This window comes from Pseudorasbora parva, chromosome 2 (assembly GCF_024679245.1).
Source record: "Pseudorasbora parva isolate DD20220531a chromosome 2, ASM2467924v1, whole genome shotgun sequence".
Taxonomy (NCBI): domain Eukaryota; kingdom Metazoa; phylum Chordata; class Actinopteri; order Cypriniformes; family Gobionidae; genus Pseudorasbora; species Pseudorasbora parva.
This window is the reverse complement of record NC_090173.1, coordinates 24,694,511-24,712,627: the sequence shown is the minus strand read 5'-3', so window position 1 is coordinate 24,712,627 and position 18,117 is coordinate 24,694,511. Positions and strand designations below refer to the sequence as shown.

Here is an 18,117-nt window from a genome sequence, read left to right as displayed (position 1 = left end):
TTGGACAATTAACAGAAGAGGTCATTCCTCTTAACATCAAATTTGTTAATGGATAATTCAGTGTTAAATCATGTTAAGTGCCCTTTGACTAAGTATCTAGGGGAAGAAGAAAAAAATTAAAGTCAAAGTAGCCACCATGCTCTCAATAGAAGGACGTAAAACCAGATTAATGTGTACATGTGTCATATTTAAGGATAACCATATGACAAAGTATAACATTTCACCTTGACACTGTTATATTAGTATTAAATTATATGATTCGTCCAACTGATCTCAGTACTGGAAGGAGATAAACAAACAAACAGACACAAACACACACTACTTCAATAGACGCAGATTTCTACGTTTTGGGTTTATTTTAAAGACACATTAAAGGATATCCATATGTCAGCCAAAATGGTAGATTCTGATTATAGTGGCTCATTGGGGACACTACAACGACTGTTCAACAAGGGCAGCCGTCTAGTTATCTCTTAATTTACACAAATTGCCTCAATTTGTTACTGGTCTCTGTGTGTGAGTGTGAGTGTGTGTGTGTGGCGGGCCACCATGCTGACTTAGCCACCTGTTCCCGCAGACATAAGCAGGTTCATTTATCTCACTCCAGGCGTCTCTCTCTCCCTCTCTCTCACACACACCACACACACGCACGCGCGCGCACACACAGAGAGAGAAATGCCACAGGTTCTCACACCAAGTTAATTGCCGTATAAGGCACATTTCTTTAATGAGCAAAACTCCTCACAGACAAGCCTCAAGCCTGAAGATGTTTCAAAACCTTGTGAGCTGCCTTCCTTTACAACATTTTGGGCATCGTAAGACAAGTACTGTAAAGGTAATGTTACAAAACTGGAAATCTCTTATTTGCTGCATAATGACATTTAAGCTCAATTTAGCCAATTAAACTAATGCTTAGAGCTGCAGAGTTTGAGCTAAAAAAATCAGGGATTATGAGCTGACGGGTGAAAATTACACAAAAGAAGAGTGAAAGGCAATGCGAATGAGACAGAGTTGGATATAAACTGAGGAGAGCGAGTATGACACACAGGAAGAGGGTAAAAGACCACCACAAACAGGAAATTAAATGTCAAGGACCCTTGTATGTTCTTAATAGAGGAGCAGGCTTTCCCCTGAAGGAAAACAGGGAAGACAGCAGATGAGAAGGGGAAGGACAAACAGGGAAAGAGGGCGAGAAACCGAGCAAGATGAGAACAGGTCGGGGACCCAAAAAATACAACCATTTCCTGCTAATAATGGTGTGTGTGTGTGTATGTATGTATGTATGTATGTATGTATGTATGTATGTATGTATTAGGGGTGTGCACGAATATTTGAATATTCGATCTGTAATTAACATTCAAAAACTAAAAATACTATTCGAATTTTATTGCGTTGATTGGCTGGCTGTAAATGCAGTGAATCAATGAGATATCCCTCTAAATCTCGCAGTTATAACTAAATCCACTGGGTGGCGCTGTGGAGCAGGTTAATAAGTTAAGTGCATTTGATCACAATGTCATCGTCTGTCTCGCGATGTTTTGGAATTACTTCGATGAAAATTGAAAATGATGTTACAAAATGGAGTTAGTTTTGATTAAATCAATTACTGAAATGGAGTTATCATAATATCACCACCACAAACGAGAATCACATGAAATCCAAACACCAGTGGAATGAGCAATCACCGCATTCAGGAGTGTGGGTAAGCCCATCTGTGCCCCGAGTGAGAGCGCGATAACTTGTGATAGCAAAATGATCTCGAGACAAATGCTTCCTTTAAAGTTCTTTGAGGGTTTGTGAACAGAAAACACAAAGTGCTTTACTCAAACTTCACCATTATCTTTGTCTCATCAACGCCTATCAGTGGCGCATTCTCTCACCCGGGGCCGAGAATAATATCATAATCCAATAATATTATAGTTTCTCTCTACATGAAAATGTGATATTATATAATTTATTATATATTTTCTTGACCAGGACCACACCCCTAAATGCATTGAAGCAACAGCCATGTGATTGGTGTATATATGGTGTGTGTGTGTATATATTATATATATGTATATGGTGTGTGTGTGTATATATATATATATATATATATATATATATATATATATATATATACACCAATCACATGGCTGTTGCTTCAATGCATTTAGGGGTGTGGTCCTGGTCAAGACAATCTCCTGAACTCCAAATTGAATGTCAGAATGGGAAAGAAAGGTTATTTAAGAAATTGTAAGCAGTTATCGTGGCATGGTTGCTGGTGCCAGACGGGCCGGTCTGAGTATTTCACAGTCTGCTCAGTTACTGATATTTTCACGCACAACCATTTCTAGGGTTTACAAAGAATGGTGTGAAAAGGGAAAAACATCCAGTATGCAGCAGTCCTGTGGGCGAAAATGCCTTGTTGATGCTAGAGGTCAGAGGAGAATGGGCCGACTGATTCAAGCTGATCGAAGAGCAACTTTGACTGAAATAACCACTCGTTACAACCGAGGTATGCAGCAAAGCATTTGTGAAGCCGCCACAAACACAACCCTTGAGGAGGATGGGCTACAACAGCAGAAGATCCCATCGGGTACCACTCATCTCCACTACAAATAGGAAAAAGAGGCTGGATTCTGCACAAGCTCACCAAAATTGGACAGTTGAATACTGGAAAAAGTATTCTTGAAAAAGTATTCAAAAGTGTTGCCTGGTCTGATGAGTCTCGATTTCTGTTGAGACATTCAGATGGTAGAGTCAGAATTTTGTGTAAACAGAATGAGAACATGGATCAATCATGCCTTGTTACAACTGTGCAGGCTGGTGGTGGTGGTGTAATGGTGTGGGGGATGTTTTCTTGGCACACTTTAGGCCCCTTTTTGCTAATTGGACGTCGTTTACATGCCACGGCCAACCTGAGCATTGTTTCTGACCATGTCCATCCCTTTATGACCACCATGTACCCATCCTCTGATGGCTACTTCCAGCAGGATAATGCACCATGTCACAAAGCTTGAATCATTTCAAATTGGTTTCTTGAACATGACAATGAGTTCACTGTACTAAAATGGCCCCACAGTCACCAGATCTCAACCCAATAGAGCATCTTTAGGATGTGGTGGAACGGGAGCTTCGTGCCTTGGATGTGGATCCCACAAATCTCCATCAACTGCAAGATGCTATCCTATCAATATGGGCCAACATTTCTAAAAAATACTTTCAGCACCTTGTTGAATCAATGCCATGTAAAATTAAGGCCGTTCTGAAGGCAAAAGGGGTCAAACATATTATTAATATGGTGTTCCCAATAATCCTCTAGGTTTTTGGGTGAACCAACCCTTTAAAATAAAATTGTAATGTCATGATATCAAATCGTACTATATAACTTCAAATCACATGGATTTTTAATTATGTCCATGGAGATGGAGATGAATGCTGAAAAAGTCCTGAGTCAATCTCTATACGTTTAAAAACACAACTTTATTTTCAGCCTCAGAAATAGGACGTATCAGTACTTTAAAGTCAAGCACATCACTTTAATGAGCAGTGCGAGATGGGCACTAGAGCAGCTCGGTGCTGTCTAGACTCAAGTCTGAGTGAACTGTTTACTGTGTGTGTAAATCTAAACAGAGAAACTAATGAGTGAGTAGGGTGTACACTAGTGCGTGTACGTACGCTATTCTCTACCTGAATTTGATTAATAAACCTTAAACACACACAAACTCAGAGTTAAACCTATGTGCGGACAAGCATCAATCAATCATTAGTGGCACGCAAAACAGAACGAGGAAGATGAGAACAAGAGAGAAAAAAAAGAAGGGACAATACTGCCAGGTGACTTCCAGAATCTATAAATACACACTACGAGCACTGCATCAGGCTCATGCTAATGAGCTTGTCCAGGTCATAATGAATTCATTGATTAATCAAAGCAAGCAGAGTAAATTACACACACTTCAATTAGATAATTACCACATGGTATCTTATCACTTCATCTCTTAATAACAAACACACCTCCACTGTGCACGAATGCAGAAGACATTAAACATATCTCCCGCTAATGGACTACTTCTCAGATAAAACACAGGAATGCTCATAATTTATTGGTCCTATTTACAAAAGATTTCTATTTCAGATAAATGTTGTTCCTTAGAGCTTTCTATTCATCAAAGAATAGAACAACACTGACATTAATAAAAAATCATTATATTAGACTGATTTCTGAAGGATCATGGTGTAATGATGCAGAAAATTTAGCTTTGCCAAACAGGAATATTTATGAAAAAAATATAAAAAAACATTAAAGAAACTTTCCCACTAATATTCTATAGTTTTACATTTTACATAAAAAAGTGGTATCTGGCCTTTAGCAGGTCTTAAAATTAGGTAAAGATGAACAACACGTCATATTACACTGTTTCATTATTTATTTAACAAAACAGGTGACAAAAACTAATTACATCCTTACTGCCTTCATAGCAATTAAGACACTGCTAACCAAACGCCTTTTATCAATTGATCATCAGCAAGTGTAATCACCTCTATGAAAGCAGACATTTTGGCAGTTTACTGGTCGAGAGCGTTCAGGTGTGTGTTAACACAACGCCAAGGAGGAAAGACATCAACAATGATCTTAAAGAAGAAATTGTTGCTGCCATCAGTCTGAGAAGGGTTATATGGCCATTTCCACAAAAATTTGAAGTCCATCCTTCTACAGTGAGGAAGATTTTTCACAAACGGAAAACATTCAAGACAGTTCCCAATCTTCCCAGGATTGGACGCCCCAGCAAATTCACCCCAAGGTCAGACAATGCTCAGAGAAGCTGCAAAACATTTTGGCCAAAACTGGGCCATGCAAAAGGACAATGATTCCAAGAATACCAGCTAATCTACAACAGAATGGATGAAAAAGAAAATAATCAATGTGTTGCACTGGCCCAGTTCAAATCCAGAAACGCAGAAAAGTATCACTTCAAGTTATTGTTTCTAAAGGTGGTTCTAAAAGCAATTAAATCACAGGGTGTACTAAGACACACAAGGCTTCTCCATTTTGGCCTAGTTTTATAATAATTTTATGTCAACATATGTAAAACAATAAAATTCAAAAGGGTGTATTTTTCCCATGACTGTATATTAGGGATTTGAGGGTGAGAATTTTCCCACCATTTAATCAGCATGTGCTGACAATGCTAATACTGGTATCCAGGTTTACTAGTATTCCCTCTTTTGCACCTTGCTTTTAAATTGTTAATTCATTAATAGAGCGAAAAGTAAAATACTCATGCTCACGGTGCTTCAATCAGCTGAAAACCATCCCTCTGCTCCGCATCAATGCACACCAATTTGCAAAATTCTAAACAACGGTGCATGGGGGTGGGTGTTGAGGTGGGAAAGTGAGGTAACCAGTAATTTTACAAATAAAACGGCAAAAACTCAAGGCAAAAAACATCTATACTCTTTAGCCCTGCATTCAGTTTTCATTCATTAATTTATTCATCAAAACTCATGACTCAATGTCAAAAACAAACAGACACATTCTGGGTTAAAAAAAAACATTAAATATTAAACTTTATATATTTATATAAAAAAAACACAATTTCTTCTGCACCCTCTTCATCAACAACAGCCTGAACTCTAAACTTTAGACAGTTTCATTGTTCACAATAAAAAATATAGCTGCAAGCAGCAATGAAGGGCCCAAGCCCCGGCGCCAATGCAAACTATGTTGTCAGTGCCCTACAAACTAACTGGTTTCTATACCTTTATTTCGATATTCAAACCTATAAAAAAATACAAGGTCTATGAGATTTTTTTTTTTACTTTAATGCTGGCAAAAGCACACAACAGTGAATGGGTTAAACTCTAAACCATCAAGAGTGTAACACACTCTCTGCGCGAGAGAGGGAGAGGAAAACAAAAGGGCCTCCACCAATTTGGGCCTTGGACCCTGAACATATCTAACTATAACTACAACCTAGTTCACAATATGAAGCAGCATTACAATTTGCACATTGAAATTACAAATAGCCACAGCTCTTACGCTAATAAGGTGGATACTGCTACCATAATATACCACAATTTAGGTCTCACTGTGTGAGAAATTTTACTCACTGCATGCTAAAGAAAGACACACTGACAGAGATGCAAGCTTTATTTGTGAACAGCTGTATGTTTGTGTCAGAGAGTTTGTTTGATTCTGTTTCAGACTACACATATGCTTTTACACGCATCATTTCCACTCAAGCTGTTCAAGTCTGGCCCTGACCGCAAACCTCCCTTTTTTCTCCTTCACCTGATCTTATTCCTCCATTTCCATGCTTTTGACGCCAGCATCTGCCTCTCATCTCACCAAACTCGTTGTGATGTATGCATGCGAGCTGACTCGTGTGCAAAGAGACTACCAACCGCATACATCTGTGAAAAGGGATCCCTGACATTTGTTGAGATGCAAGCACAACACTGATAAAGACAACTCATCAGTTTGTCACATATGTTGTGTGAATGTATACAGAGAAACGTTCAGTGTTAAATACTAATGCAATCAAATTCGCTTTTACTTTCATTAGTGTAAAATGCTTTCGCACTTCTACCTCTCTCCTTCCCTCCACCACACTCTCATCTCCGCTGAGCCCTCCGTGTTTTGAGGGTGAAGAGGAACAAAGCAGATGCTGCACGTACAGAACTTTCCTTCTTAAAGTGACAGTTCATTCAAAAAAATAATCATGCATGTTTCAAAACATGTATGCATTCAGCATGCTTTCAGCAAAGACAGCAAAATTGATCAAGAGACGCGCATGATGTCGCGAAAAATGTCACGAAGAATGTATCATAAAATACTGAGCAGCAACATTGATAAGAGATAATAATATAATGCACAATATTGCTGTTTTTACTTTTTTTTAATCAAATAAATGCAGTCACTTTTTATTGCAATTGAAGTTGAACTGAATTGGTGCTTCAAATAAAGAAGCAAATGCACCATACAAGTAGGAGTGAATAAATAACAACAATTTAGATTTTCTGTGAACTACTCCTTCAACTTGCTACCACTATTAAACTTTTGTGTGTGCATGTGTGTACGTATATATCAGTAGCAGATGTTGCAGCTGTAGTGGATCTCAGAGATTTCAGTGTGGCATATGGCTGCACTGAGTGAAAGATGGCTGCTGTCAGATGGAGAGAGAGAAGTGCAGAGCTCATTTATTTACTATGAGCAATCTACCTGCTGGAGGATGGAGGTGGAGTGAGGGACCAAAGGAGAGGTGAGAAAGAAAAGAAGAGAAAATAAGAAAAGGTGAAGGGGGAGAGAGAGAGAGAGAGAGAGAGAGAGAGAGAGAGAGAGAGAGAGAGAGAGAGAGAGAGAGAGAGAGAGAGAGAGAGAGAGAGAGAGAGAGAGAGAGAGAGAGAGAGAATAACTAAGTTATCGTTAAAAAAACTATAGAAAAAGAGATGGAATAAGAATAAGAAAGAGAGCTTGGAATAAGATGGAAATAGCTACCAAAGTCAACGAATCATTAGCTAAATCTGACGTGTTATCAATCTGATTTGTCACCAATCATTAAAGTGAGGGTAAGGGAATCCAGCATTAGTGCCTAATTTTCTTTATAAATCCCTCCATCTCACTGGACACAATGACACCAAGTACTCCACCTCTAATAGGACCCCTCTTCCTCATTAAAAACACAGAGGGAGAAGGGGGGGGGTATGCTCAGGCCCTTATTTAAAGAGCTAACACCTAAAAAGGAAACCACATAAGATGGCAGAGAAATAGAAAGAAACAAGAATGGAATTGTGGGAGGAAAATGTGAGTTAAGAATGGTGCAAGAAGGAACGAAGGAGGAGGCAATGCTAAAGTTTTAGGAAATAGTAATGAGATACAGAAAGAGAGTGAGGAGGAGGAATAGGAGGAGGAGAAGAAGAAGGGAGAGGAAAGAGTTCATCCATCTTGATTAGAAATGTGTAAAACTACATATTTTCATGGCTAGCTGACTAATTCGTTTTAAGGAAACCCTGTATAATAATTAAGTTGATTTCAGGACCACCTTACCCCTATCAGACATGTTTCTTTGGGAGTGTTTAAATAAGGCACCTGTGTTAAAAAAATGCTAGACTGAGTGCAGCAGGAACAAACACTGCGAGGCATGGTGCAACAATAAAGCATCCGTCTGAATGCCTATGACTAAAGCTTTAAAGTGGATTATTTTAAAGACAACTCATTGATCAAGGACACAAAATTGAGCAAAACAGATTTTTGTTTCAAATAAATTTGACTGTTGGAACATTAAAATAAAAAAAATTAACAAGTGCCTCAGTTTTCACTGTTTTCAACATTGATGACAATAAGACATTTTTGAGCACCATCAGCATAATAGAATGAAAGAATGTAACACTGAAGAGTGGATTAATGATGCTAAAATTTCAGCCATCACTATACATTTTAAAACATATTAAAATTATACAAATACTTACAATCGTATTGATAATTCACAATATTAATGTCTTGACACTTTTTGATCAAATAAATGCAGACTTCTTGAGCCCAAACCTTTGAAAAGTAGTGTATCTAAAAGTTAAGAAATAAAGTTCAGCATATGATTGGTCGTGCATCACTTACTTCACAGAAGAGTGTCAATTTGTCATCAGGCAGCAGCCCATTGGCCTCATCCAGGAGGAAGTCTCTCCTTATGAACTTCTTGAAACCCCAGTCTTTTCCTTGTACAAAGCGATACGCCCGCTGACTCTCTGCACAAAATAAAACATATTGACACAAAACTGATTAAGTGGACAAAGAACACCAGTCTTGCACCAGGACTCCATAATGACATGACATTACAAAAAAGATACATCTAGAGAACCTTCACCATAATACAGAACATCCCCTAATTCAGTTAAGTATTAGAATGAGGAAAAAACGATCTATGCAAGACATTGCATACACACATCAGAATCTGAATCCAAATACTCTTTAAGAGGCTTTTCTGCCTATCTGGCAAGGTCTATAATCTTGCTCTCCATTAATTTCTGCATAATACCTAGCCTGATTATTCTGTGATTTTTCATTCTCATGCTGTTTCTCTGAAAGCACATTAAACCTACATGAATGCATGAACCCTTCATGCACACACACAGAGACTGGTTTATTTTTAAGGCTGCTATGTTCAAACCTTCACTCCATCTTGACTGCAGATATTTTAGCTGACCCACAGAATCTGGTTGAGAAGTGTAAAAGAAATAGGGAGAAATAAAGGGGATAAAAGTAAGAGGGGGGAAGGATATGGATATGGAGAATAAGTAAGAGACAGAGGAGGAGAATGAGGAGAAGGAAAAGAAGGAAGAGAAGGTAATAAGGAAGGGAGGAGGAGAAGAAGGAAGGAGAAAAGAAGGAGTTGGAGGAGGAGGAGGAGGAGAATGAGGAGAAGGAAGGAGGACAAGGAGAGTAAGGAAGGAGAATTAGAAGGAGAAGGATGAGGATGAGAAGGAGGATGATGAGAAGGAGGAGAAGGAAAAGGATAAGTAGTTGAAGGAAAAGGAGGATGATGAGAAGGATGAAGAGGAGGAGGAATTGGAGGAGGATGATGAGGAGAGAGGAGGAGGATAAAAAAATGGAGAAGACCAAAAACAGCAAGGAGAAGAACAAGAGAAGGATGAAGAACAAGAATATAAGAAAGTGATGCTGAATCAAGACATATCGACAATACCTACAGATTTCTCCTTTGTCACTACTTCCATGCACAGAAGGGGGGGGGGGGGGAGAAGTGGGGAAGAGTGAAAAAAACAAGAGATGAATAGAATCCTTTGTGCTTTTGTTGCGGTTTGGGTATGTGTGACAAGTGCACTCTATCAAGTGTGACATCCTCTCTTCCTAAACATTAAACTTGTTCTAGTGAAGCATCTTTCCTCTTTTCTCTGTCGACCAAGCGCAGCTGGAGCTCAAATCATCGCTGGTTAATCTGCCGCTGTAGTTTGTAAGTGTGCAGGTGTTTTAACATGGTGTGAAATGGCTGTGTGTTCACAGCTCGACTGTGACAGTCATACAGATTCACACAATAGGGAAGCACTAGAAGGGGGAACAAACATGCCTCAGGAAGACCCTGGTCTCCCCATCAAAACAGAATTTAAATCATAGGTACCAAAAGTTACCAAAGGCTGATGCTGGTATCCAGATAGCATAAAGGCTAATCTAAGACTGATTATAACTAGGGATATATAATATTATCAGTATGACATCAGAATTGGCCAATATGGCAATATGCCTTGCCGATATGATAACGTGTTAATACACTCAGCTAAAGGATTATTAGGAAACACCTGTTCAATTTCTCATTAATGCAACTATCTAATCAAACAATCATATGGCAGTTGCTTCAATGCATTTAGGGGTGTGGTCCTGGTCAAGACAATCTCCTGAACTCCAAACTGAATGTCAGAATGGGAAATTCATTGTTGGTTCACTGTAGTTCACATTGTGCTATCATTGGGCAAAATTATACCCACATTATAAGCATAGAATTTACAGGAAAGAGTGAAGTTATGTGCAATGCCCACACCAAAATTCAGGCCCTATTCATAGAGACGACAATGCAATTTAATGAGACATACACAAATGATACATATCAAAACATTCAAGTCTCAGACAATTTATCAGCCTGGGTTATGGGTTGGCCCAAGTTCTGCGTCTGCTGAAGTAATGCTTTCAGGACTTGCCCACTGTTGTGATGTCTGGAATTGGACAGACAGGAGTGTTCACAGATGGCATGTTTTGATTCAGCTGCTTTGGAGAAGATGCTGATGGACCGGTGGGTAATTAACCCTCCCAGAATCAAGAACTTCTCAGTAAATCAAGTTACTTGCCTATTAAATGGGAGAGGCAGAATTTCAAAACATAATTTTTCAAACCCCACACCATACTGGCACGAACACACACAGGTGAAATCAACTTTGCTCCTCATTCCATAACAAAAAGTGCCAAAAAATGTTTAAGGGCAATCCTTGACCACAGAAGCAGAAAACTTTTCAAGAAATTATATATATATATATATATAGAGAGAGAGAGAGAGAGAGAGAGAGAGAGAGAGAGAGAGAGAGAGAAAGGGGGGGGTGGGAGGGGGGGAGAGACAGACACACTGATTGGTCTCTCGAGGAAGTCTGAGGTCAGATCGGGGCAGTGGCTAAATTTGTGCTCTCATTGGGGACGTCTGGCAACTAACCAATTGCAGTAGGGCACGGAAAGTTCCTGTTGGCACCCAACCAGGGTCAAGCCTCTGTGGACACGAATACACAAGCAGCAAAGAGGACCACTTTAGGACGTCTGACAGAATACAGCTCCAATAAGAAAGGACTGACAGATGGATTATGTAGATATTGGGGAGATGAGCAGGTTAAAGCAATGAAAAAGAAAGAGCAGTCAGTAGTAATACATATTCAGTCCCCGGCACTGGGGCATGGTGCCTAATGTCCTGGCACACAGAGAGAAAAAGAGAAGTTTGCTTGGATCACAAATGCACTAAGCACACACACACAGAAAGCCAGGGAGGTTGAAAGGCCATGTTCTGTTTGCCCATACTTTAAAACACATCTGTAAGTGAGCAAAAATAGGTGAACTCCTGTGAGCATGCATCAATTGACCAGAGCTCAGCAGCAAACCATTTTAATCTGCAACACCATGATTTCGAACTCCTTGAGAAAGACATTGAGGGCGTCAAGTAGACTCAGCCTCGGACGAAATGCCCATTGACCGCCCACAGATGACCCTGATGCACATTGCGCACACACACACACAAAGCAGAAAATGTTGGCACAAATAGCTAGTGCAATTCCATTTGGCTTGCACGTACAGAATTTTCAGGTGTCAGGTTACACAGGTTATTCTCTAAAGAAGAATTCCTTATTGGATCTGGGAACATTTGCAAGGACCGTGGCATCTAGACTTTAAAAGATATCCAAAAAAGCCACTTAGTAGCAAGCAAATTATATCTTTTTAGCAGATGGTCTTTTAGTTAGATGGTTGATTCCATTCTACATGGGCGCTCTTGGACAGAATAAGCTGCTAAAGTGGACAGAATTTATGAGACCAGTCAAAAGTCTGCCTACGTGACACTAAAAAGAAACAGAGATGTCATATTTGCTTCAACAACAACAACAAAAACATCCTTTACTTACACTTTTCCATTAACAAAGAGTTCAGTAGCATGGTGTCAAAACAATTATGAGAGTAAACTGACATTCTCACAACAGCATCAACACACACCGCTACCGTAAATGCTATCTAATAATTCCTCTAACCTTGACACTCCTATACAAACATACAGAGAGCAAAACACCTTTAACTGCCTGATATGATAACCCATCAGCTTAGACTGGCCTGTCTCGATTGGGTCTGTAAAAATGTAGAGATCAACTGGCCAGGGACTGGAATCAAATGATTTTCTGCATGCTCGACCCAGATCGGAGACTGGCAGTCAGTCTCACGTTTGTCTGATTCCAAGCCGGTCCGTTTTGTTGTCAACAGAATGAAACCAGAATGAGAACATGGATCCATCATGTCCTTCCAGCAGGATAATGCACCATGTCACAAAGCTCGAATCATTTCAAATTGGTTTCTTGAACATGACAATGAGTTCACTGAACTAAAATGGCCCCACAGTCACCAGATCTCAACCCAATAGAGCATCTTTAGGATGTGGTGGAACGGGAGCTTCGTGCCCTGGATGTGCATCCCACAAATCTCCATTAACTGCAAGATGCTATCCTATCAATATGGGCCAACATTTCTAAAGAATGCTTTCAGCACTTTGTTGAATCAATGCCACGTAGAATTAAGGCAGTTATGAAGGAGAAAGGGGGGCAAACCCAGGAATGCAACCTTGCCAAAATAACACAAATTTTATCCACCAAACAGCATTTTTTTCCAGAGAACCCCCACGAAAAGCTATTGGGTTTGTTTTGGGCTAGTAGTTGGCGGGTTTTGTTGTAAAAACTTGGCAACCCTATCTGCACACACGCTGGTATAAGTAACGTTAGAAGAAAAAGATGAGTGTAAACAATCTTTGCCGGTGTTGTAAAAAAAATAATTTAATGATACACAGAGTACGTACCAACACAATCATCATTTCTGAGAGAGATAGTGAAGGTGAATGTATACAAACAAATTCTGCATTTAGGATTTGAACAAATTTAACCCAAGCTCCTTTGATGACGTGATGATTATGTTACTGTTGATCATCTGTCCATCATCGTCTAAAGCCCGCCCTGATGATTTCATTGGTCTGAACAGTTTCTGTTCGGGCATAATTACTCTTCTATGGATCAAGTCCAGACCGAACTGCCCAAGCTTAAATGTTGTGGGTGGGGCTGAGTTTGGCTGGCATCCAGTCTAGTCTTGGGGAGTATTCAGTTTTAGAACGTAAATAGTTAAAAATATAATGCTTGTTGTATAACAATATATTGGTTCTGTGCATAAACTCTTAAAGTGACAGCAGCCTAAAATTCCTGCTGCTGTCTGTCATATTAAATCATATTAAAGAACGAAAGACCAAGAAAATCACTCTCTGCTCTTAACTTTTGTAACTTTATTTATAAGCATAGATCTGAATATTTACAATGAAGACTATCCAGTGTTATTTTACATTTGATTCATTTCCCCTCTTTATTTGTGCTGTTGTTTGCAATTTGTTAATTTGTTCTTATTTTATAGCTGCCTTTTTACTTTTTTATTAAAATAAAAGTTTCCGTAGTAGAAATGTAGATTTTTGTTTGTATATGCTGCCAATAATAGTGCTTAGAAACAAAATCGGAATTGGGGCACAAAAAATTGTACATCTCTATAAAAATGTCAGATCTCAACAAAAAAGTAACAAAAACAGTTTAATAGCAGGGTATGAAATTAAGACCTGTCACCAGGCGAATGTGGTTTTTGCACAGATATAGCAGTTGACCTGTATCACAAGAGGTAAACTGACTTTTGACAAGAAAAGCTGTTGCTTCGAAGCAACGACACGCACTTGAAGAAAAAGCCATCCAGTCTTTTGCCTCCACATAAGTGTTGCTAAATAAAGGTATTATTTATTTTGAGATTCTACAGAAAAGACAGAATATATTGCAAACAACTAAATTGAACAAAAAATAGATAAAATGTAACTCTCAGAGACATGGAAATCTGAATACAACAAATAAGTTCTATTTTTTAGTTCACATAAAGAGGTCTTTGCGCATTTATTTCACATGTATTTGAATAAAAACTATTGAAAAAACTAAACACTCACCAGCAAATCTGGTTGGGAGAAAAAAAACACCTATTCTGATTAATATGTATACATTTGACATATTATATACATATATAAAATGGATATCACAAAGCAGAGTAAAGTCAGGGATACACACCAAGCAAGTTTTTTTTTTTTTTTTTTGAGGTGGGGGTTCGATTAAACATGTAGGATCAGTGTTGGGCCGTCAGTGAGAGAGAGAACTCTGATTGGCTGTTCAGTTTAGCAAACGTGTCGTGCACGAGAGCAAGAGTGGTGAAAGCAAGCAAAGCAGTCCTGACGGCACAGACAGAATGCTGTTCTAATTTGACTTAATCTTACCTGAGCATTACCCTGTGCAAATATTTTTTTTAATACACGAGTGGTGTGAAATAAAGGACGTTATCAGCATGACTGATATTCAAAATGGTTAGCAAGCACTGCTTTGTTAATGGTTTGTATACCTGCAGTCTTAGCTTCACTTTCCCTTTTAGAATGATGAATATAGGTGACAATAGACAATTAGCTCCTTTGCACGCAAGTGAAGAATACGCGTTTAGATAAGAGTCACCTGTAGTCCTCCTTTCGGTGTGTTCAAGCACAAATCTTTTTCCCAGACACGAGACGACAACAGTCTGCTTTCATCAGCGCTAGTTCTTTGGTGTCGGTTTGGTGTGTCCCTAGCTTTAGGTTACAAAACCTCAGTCTTCTGTGGATTTACAGTGAACCTGTCAGCATAATAAATGTTGATCTAGGGGAGTATTAACAGCTATGGGCCACACGGGGCTGAGAGCAAAAGCAGTAAAAGCTCTGTTGTGTAAATATTCATCAAATGGTCAATAGCCAATAAAGCAGGTTCAGAATCAATATCTGTCAGCATGCAGTCTCATCTGAATAACTACACACGGCACGCAGAGCAGAGATCGTCAGCCTGGTAGTTTATAGACTACCCAACATCCATGCAACCCTCTCTATTATCCCAACGCCGCTGTCATACACAATATCAATTTCAAAAGGCCTATTCACCCAAAAAATAAAAATTATATATATATGGGGTGTGACGGTACACGTATTTGTACCGAACCATTTCGGTACAGGGCTTTTCGGTTCGATGCACAACAGCCAGCTTGTTTTAAGCACGGAATCAGAGTTCCCACGCGAGCATATAGGTATACAGTCCATTTTATCACAAAACTCAAACCATAAATGCCATTTTAACACCGATGACTTGGCGCGTCAGTTCAAACTGCGGTGCGTGAGAAAACGTGATCATCTCTTCCCAAAGAATAAACATGAATTAATATATCTTAAGGTATATTGAGGACCCATTACAAACTTACTGAAATGTATAATATGTTGTGTAATCGCTCAATCATTGTTTTAACCATCGAAAGACAGACTTGAGAATAATGTCACGTAGCATCACATTTACCTCAGGCAAGTCCTTCAGTGTCCACAGCTGGAAGTTCATTAGAGAAACAAGTTATTTCGCTAAATAAATAGATGCACTATATTAGGCTATATATTATTTATATTCTACTTAACCTGTTAGTGATGTCTTGTTTAATTAATGTATGTTTTAATAAATCTGTCATGATTTGACACTAATGTATAATTATTTTTCAACTATATATATACATATATATATATATAAAACACACACTCACCTAAAGAATTATTAGGAACACCTGTTCAATTTCTCATTAATGCAGTTATCTAAATCAACCATTTACATGGCAGTTGCTTCAATGCATTTAGGGGTGTGGTCCTGGTCAAGACAATCTCCTGAACTCCAAACTGAATGTCAGAATGGGAAATAACGGTGATTTAAGCAATTTTGAGCGTGGCATGGTTGGTGGTGCCAGACAAGCCGGTCTGAGTATTTCACAATCTTCTCAGTTACTGGGATTTTTACGCACAACCATTTCTAGGGTTTACAAAGAATGGTGTGAAAAGGGACAAACATCCAGTATGCAGCAGTCCTGTGGGCGAAAATGCTTTGTTGATGCTAGAGGTCAGAGGAGAATGGGCCGACTGATTCAAGCTGATCGAAGAGCAACTTTGACTGAAATAACCACTCATTACAACCGAGGTATGCAGCAAAGCATTTGTGAAGCCACAACACACACAACCTTGAGGCGGATCGGCTACAACAGCAAAAGACCCCACTGGGTACCAATCATCTCCACTACAAATAGGAAGAAGAGGCTACAATTTGCACAAGCTCACCAAAATTGGACAGTTGAAGACTGGAAAAATGTTGCCTGGTCTGATGAGTCTCGATTTCTGTTGAGACATTCAGATGGTAGAGTCAAAATTTGGCATAAACAGAATGAGTTGTTACCACTGTGCAGGCTGGTGGTGGTGGTGTAATGTTGTGGGGGATGTTTTCTTGGCACACTTTAAGCCCCTTAGTGCCAACTGGCCATTGATTAAATGCCCCGGCCTAACTGAGCATTGTTTCTGACCATGTCCATCCCTTTATGACCACCATGTACCCATCTACTGATGGCTACTTCCAGCAGGACAATGCACCATGTCACAAAGCTTGAATCATTTCAAATTGGTTTCTTGAACATGACAATGAGTTCACTGTACTAAAATGGCCCCCACAGTCACCAGATCTCAACCCAATAGAGCTTCTTTGGGATGTGGTGGAACAGGAGCTTTGTGTTATAACTATTGTAAATAGTAATAATATTTTACTATTTAAGTATTTTTGGATGTATTTTTAATCACTAAATACAGTCATTGTGAGCAGAATAGGATCCAGTACTTCTTTAAAAAAATAAAATAAAATAAAAATCTTATTGACCTCAAACTTCTGAACAGCAGTGTACTTCTGATACGCAACAGCATGGAGTAAAACATGCTCAAGGTAATGAAAATTTGTATTCTATTGACCCATCCATACAATAGCCTATCCAATAATCTACTAGCCATTCATTTAAAATATACTGTTCATATAGATCATATAGTCTGTTTGTTATATAGGCATATAGTAAATTTTGCATTTTATATTTACATAATGTACATTATTGCTTCTATTTCATAATAAGCATAATGCTTTTCAAAAGGCAATGTTTAATTCTTTTTTTCTGGTACCTGTGAGTGTTTTTCGCAGCTAGAGTATCTACTAGTATCTTCAAATTAGCTCATAAGGAGTTGCTCCTGTGGACTTTATTTTTTTCTGTGCTATAAAGTGGATGTTTTGATTGGGGGTTTTGAAGCATCTCTGACTTCACTTCAGGTGGTTGTTAGATTTCTTCCTTGGGAGCTCTCATTATTAAGGTTCACAATCCTTTTGGAAATTAGACTTAACTGAAGAGAAATCTTTTTCCAAGACAAACAACAAATTTCTGCTTTAAAAGGAAATCAAGCAGCACTGGAAAGAAATCTGCAAGCCATTGCAACAGAGAACATACACCGTGTTCTTCTGAATCTCACACGTTCATGTGTCCGTCAAACCTGATCATCGATCCTCAGAGAGGAACAGGTTCCTTGGTACCTCTATTTGTTCGTCTTCTTGCCCATGACTGACTCCATAAACACAAGTCATGCTGCAGAGTCCCAGTGCCTTCTCACAGCCCTCTTAATTAAAGCACTTCACTTTGTTTTTATTTCTCTCTCTCCACTTCAGCTTCACCCCCTCCTCCCCCCTTCCCTCTCGTTCATCTCGCTCTCCCCCAGGAGGAGGGCAGGATTAAATTGGATTCTAAATGATCCAGAACCGATAGAGCAATTTCTGCTGCCATATTTTCATCCTCCGTCCCGCTTTAAAAACTCTCCCCATCACCGTATGGGGGCTGTCGACGCTTCTGTGTCCCCGGGGACGCCCCAACCACGTCACCCTCCCCACATTGCGGAGGTGCGCTAAATGGAGAGAATGTTG

General features: G+C 39.2%; 1 protein-coding gene across 3 annotated transcripts in view; it reads right to left on the bottom strand.

The window, feature by feature from the left end:
* spop (speckle type BTB/POZ protein) overlaps positions 1-18,117 on the bottom strand; it is a 109,396-nt gene that overhangs the window by 14,572 nt on the left and 76,707 nt on the right. For all 3 annotated transcript variants that reach the window (XM_067412880.1, XM_067412888.1, XM_067412896.1), the window contains one exon: positions 8,600-8,727. In XM_067412880.1, coding sequence (XP_067268981.1) covers positions 8,600-8,727 — 128 coding nt within the window. The remainder of the gene's footprint in view (positions 1-8,599; positions 8,728-18,117) is intronic.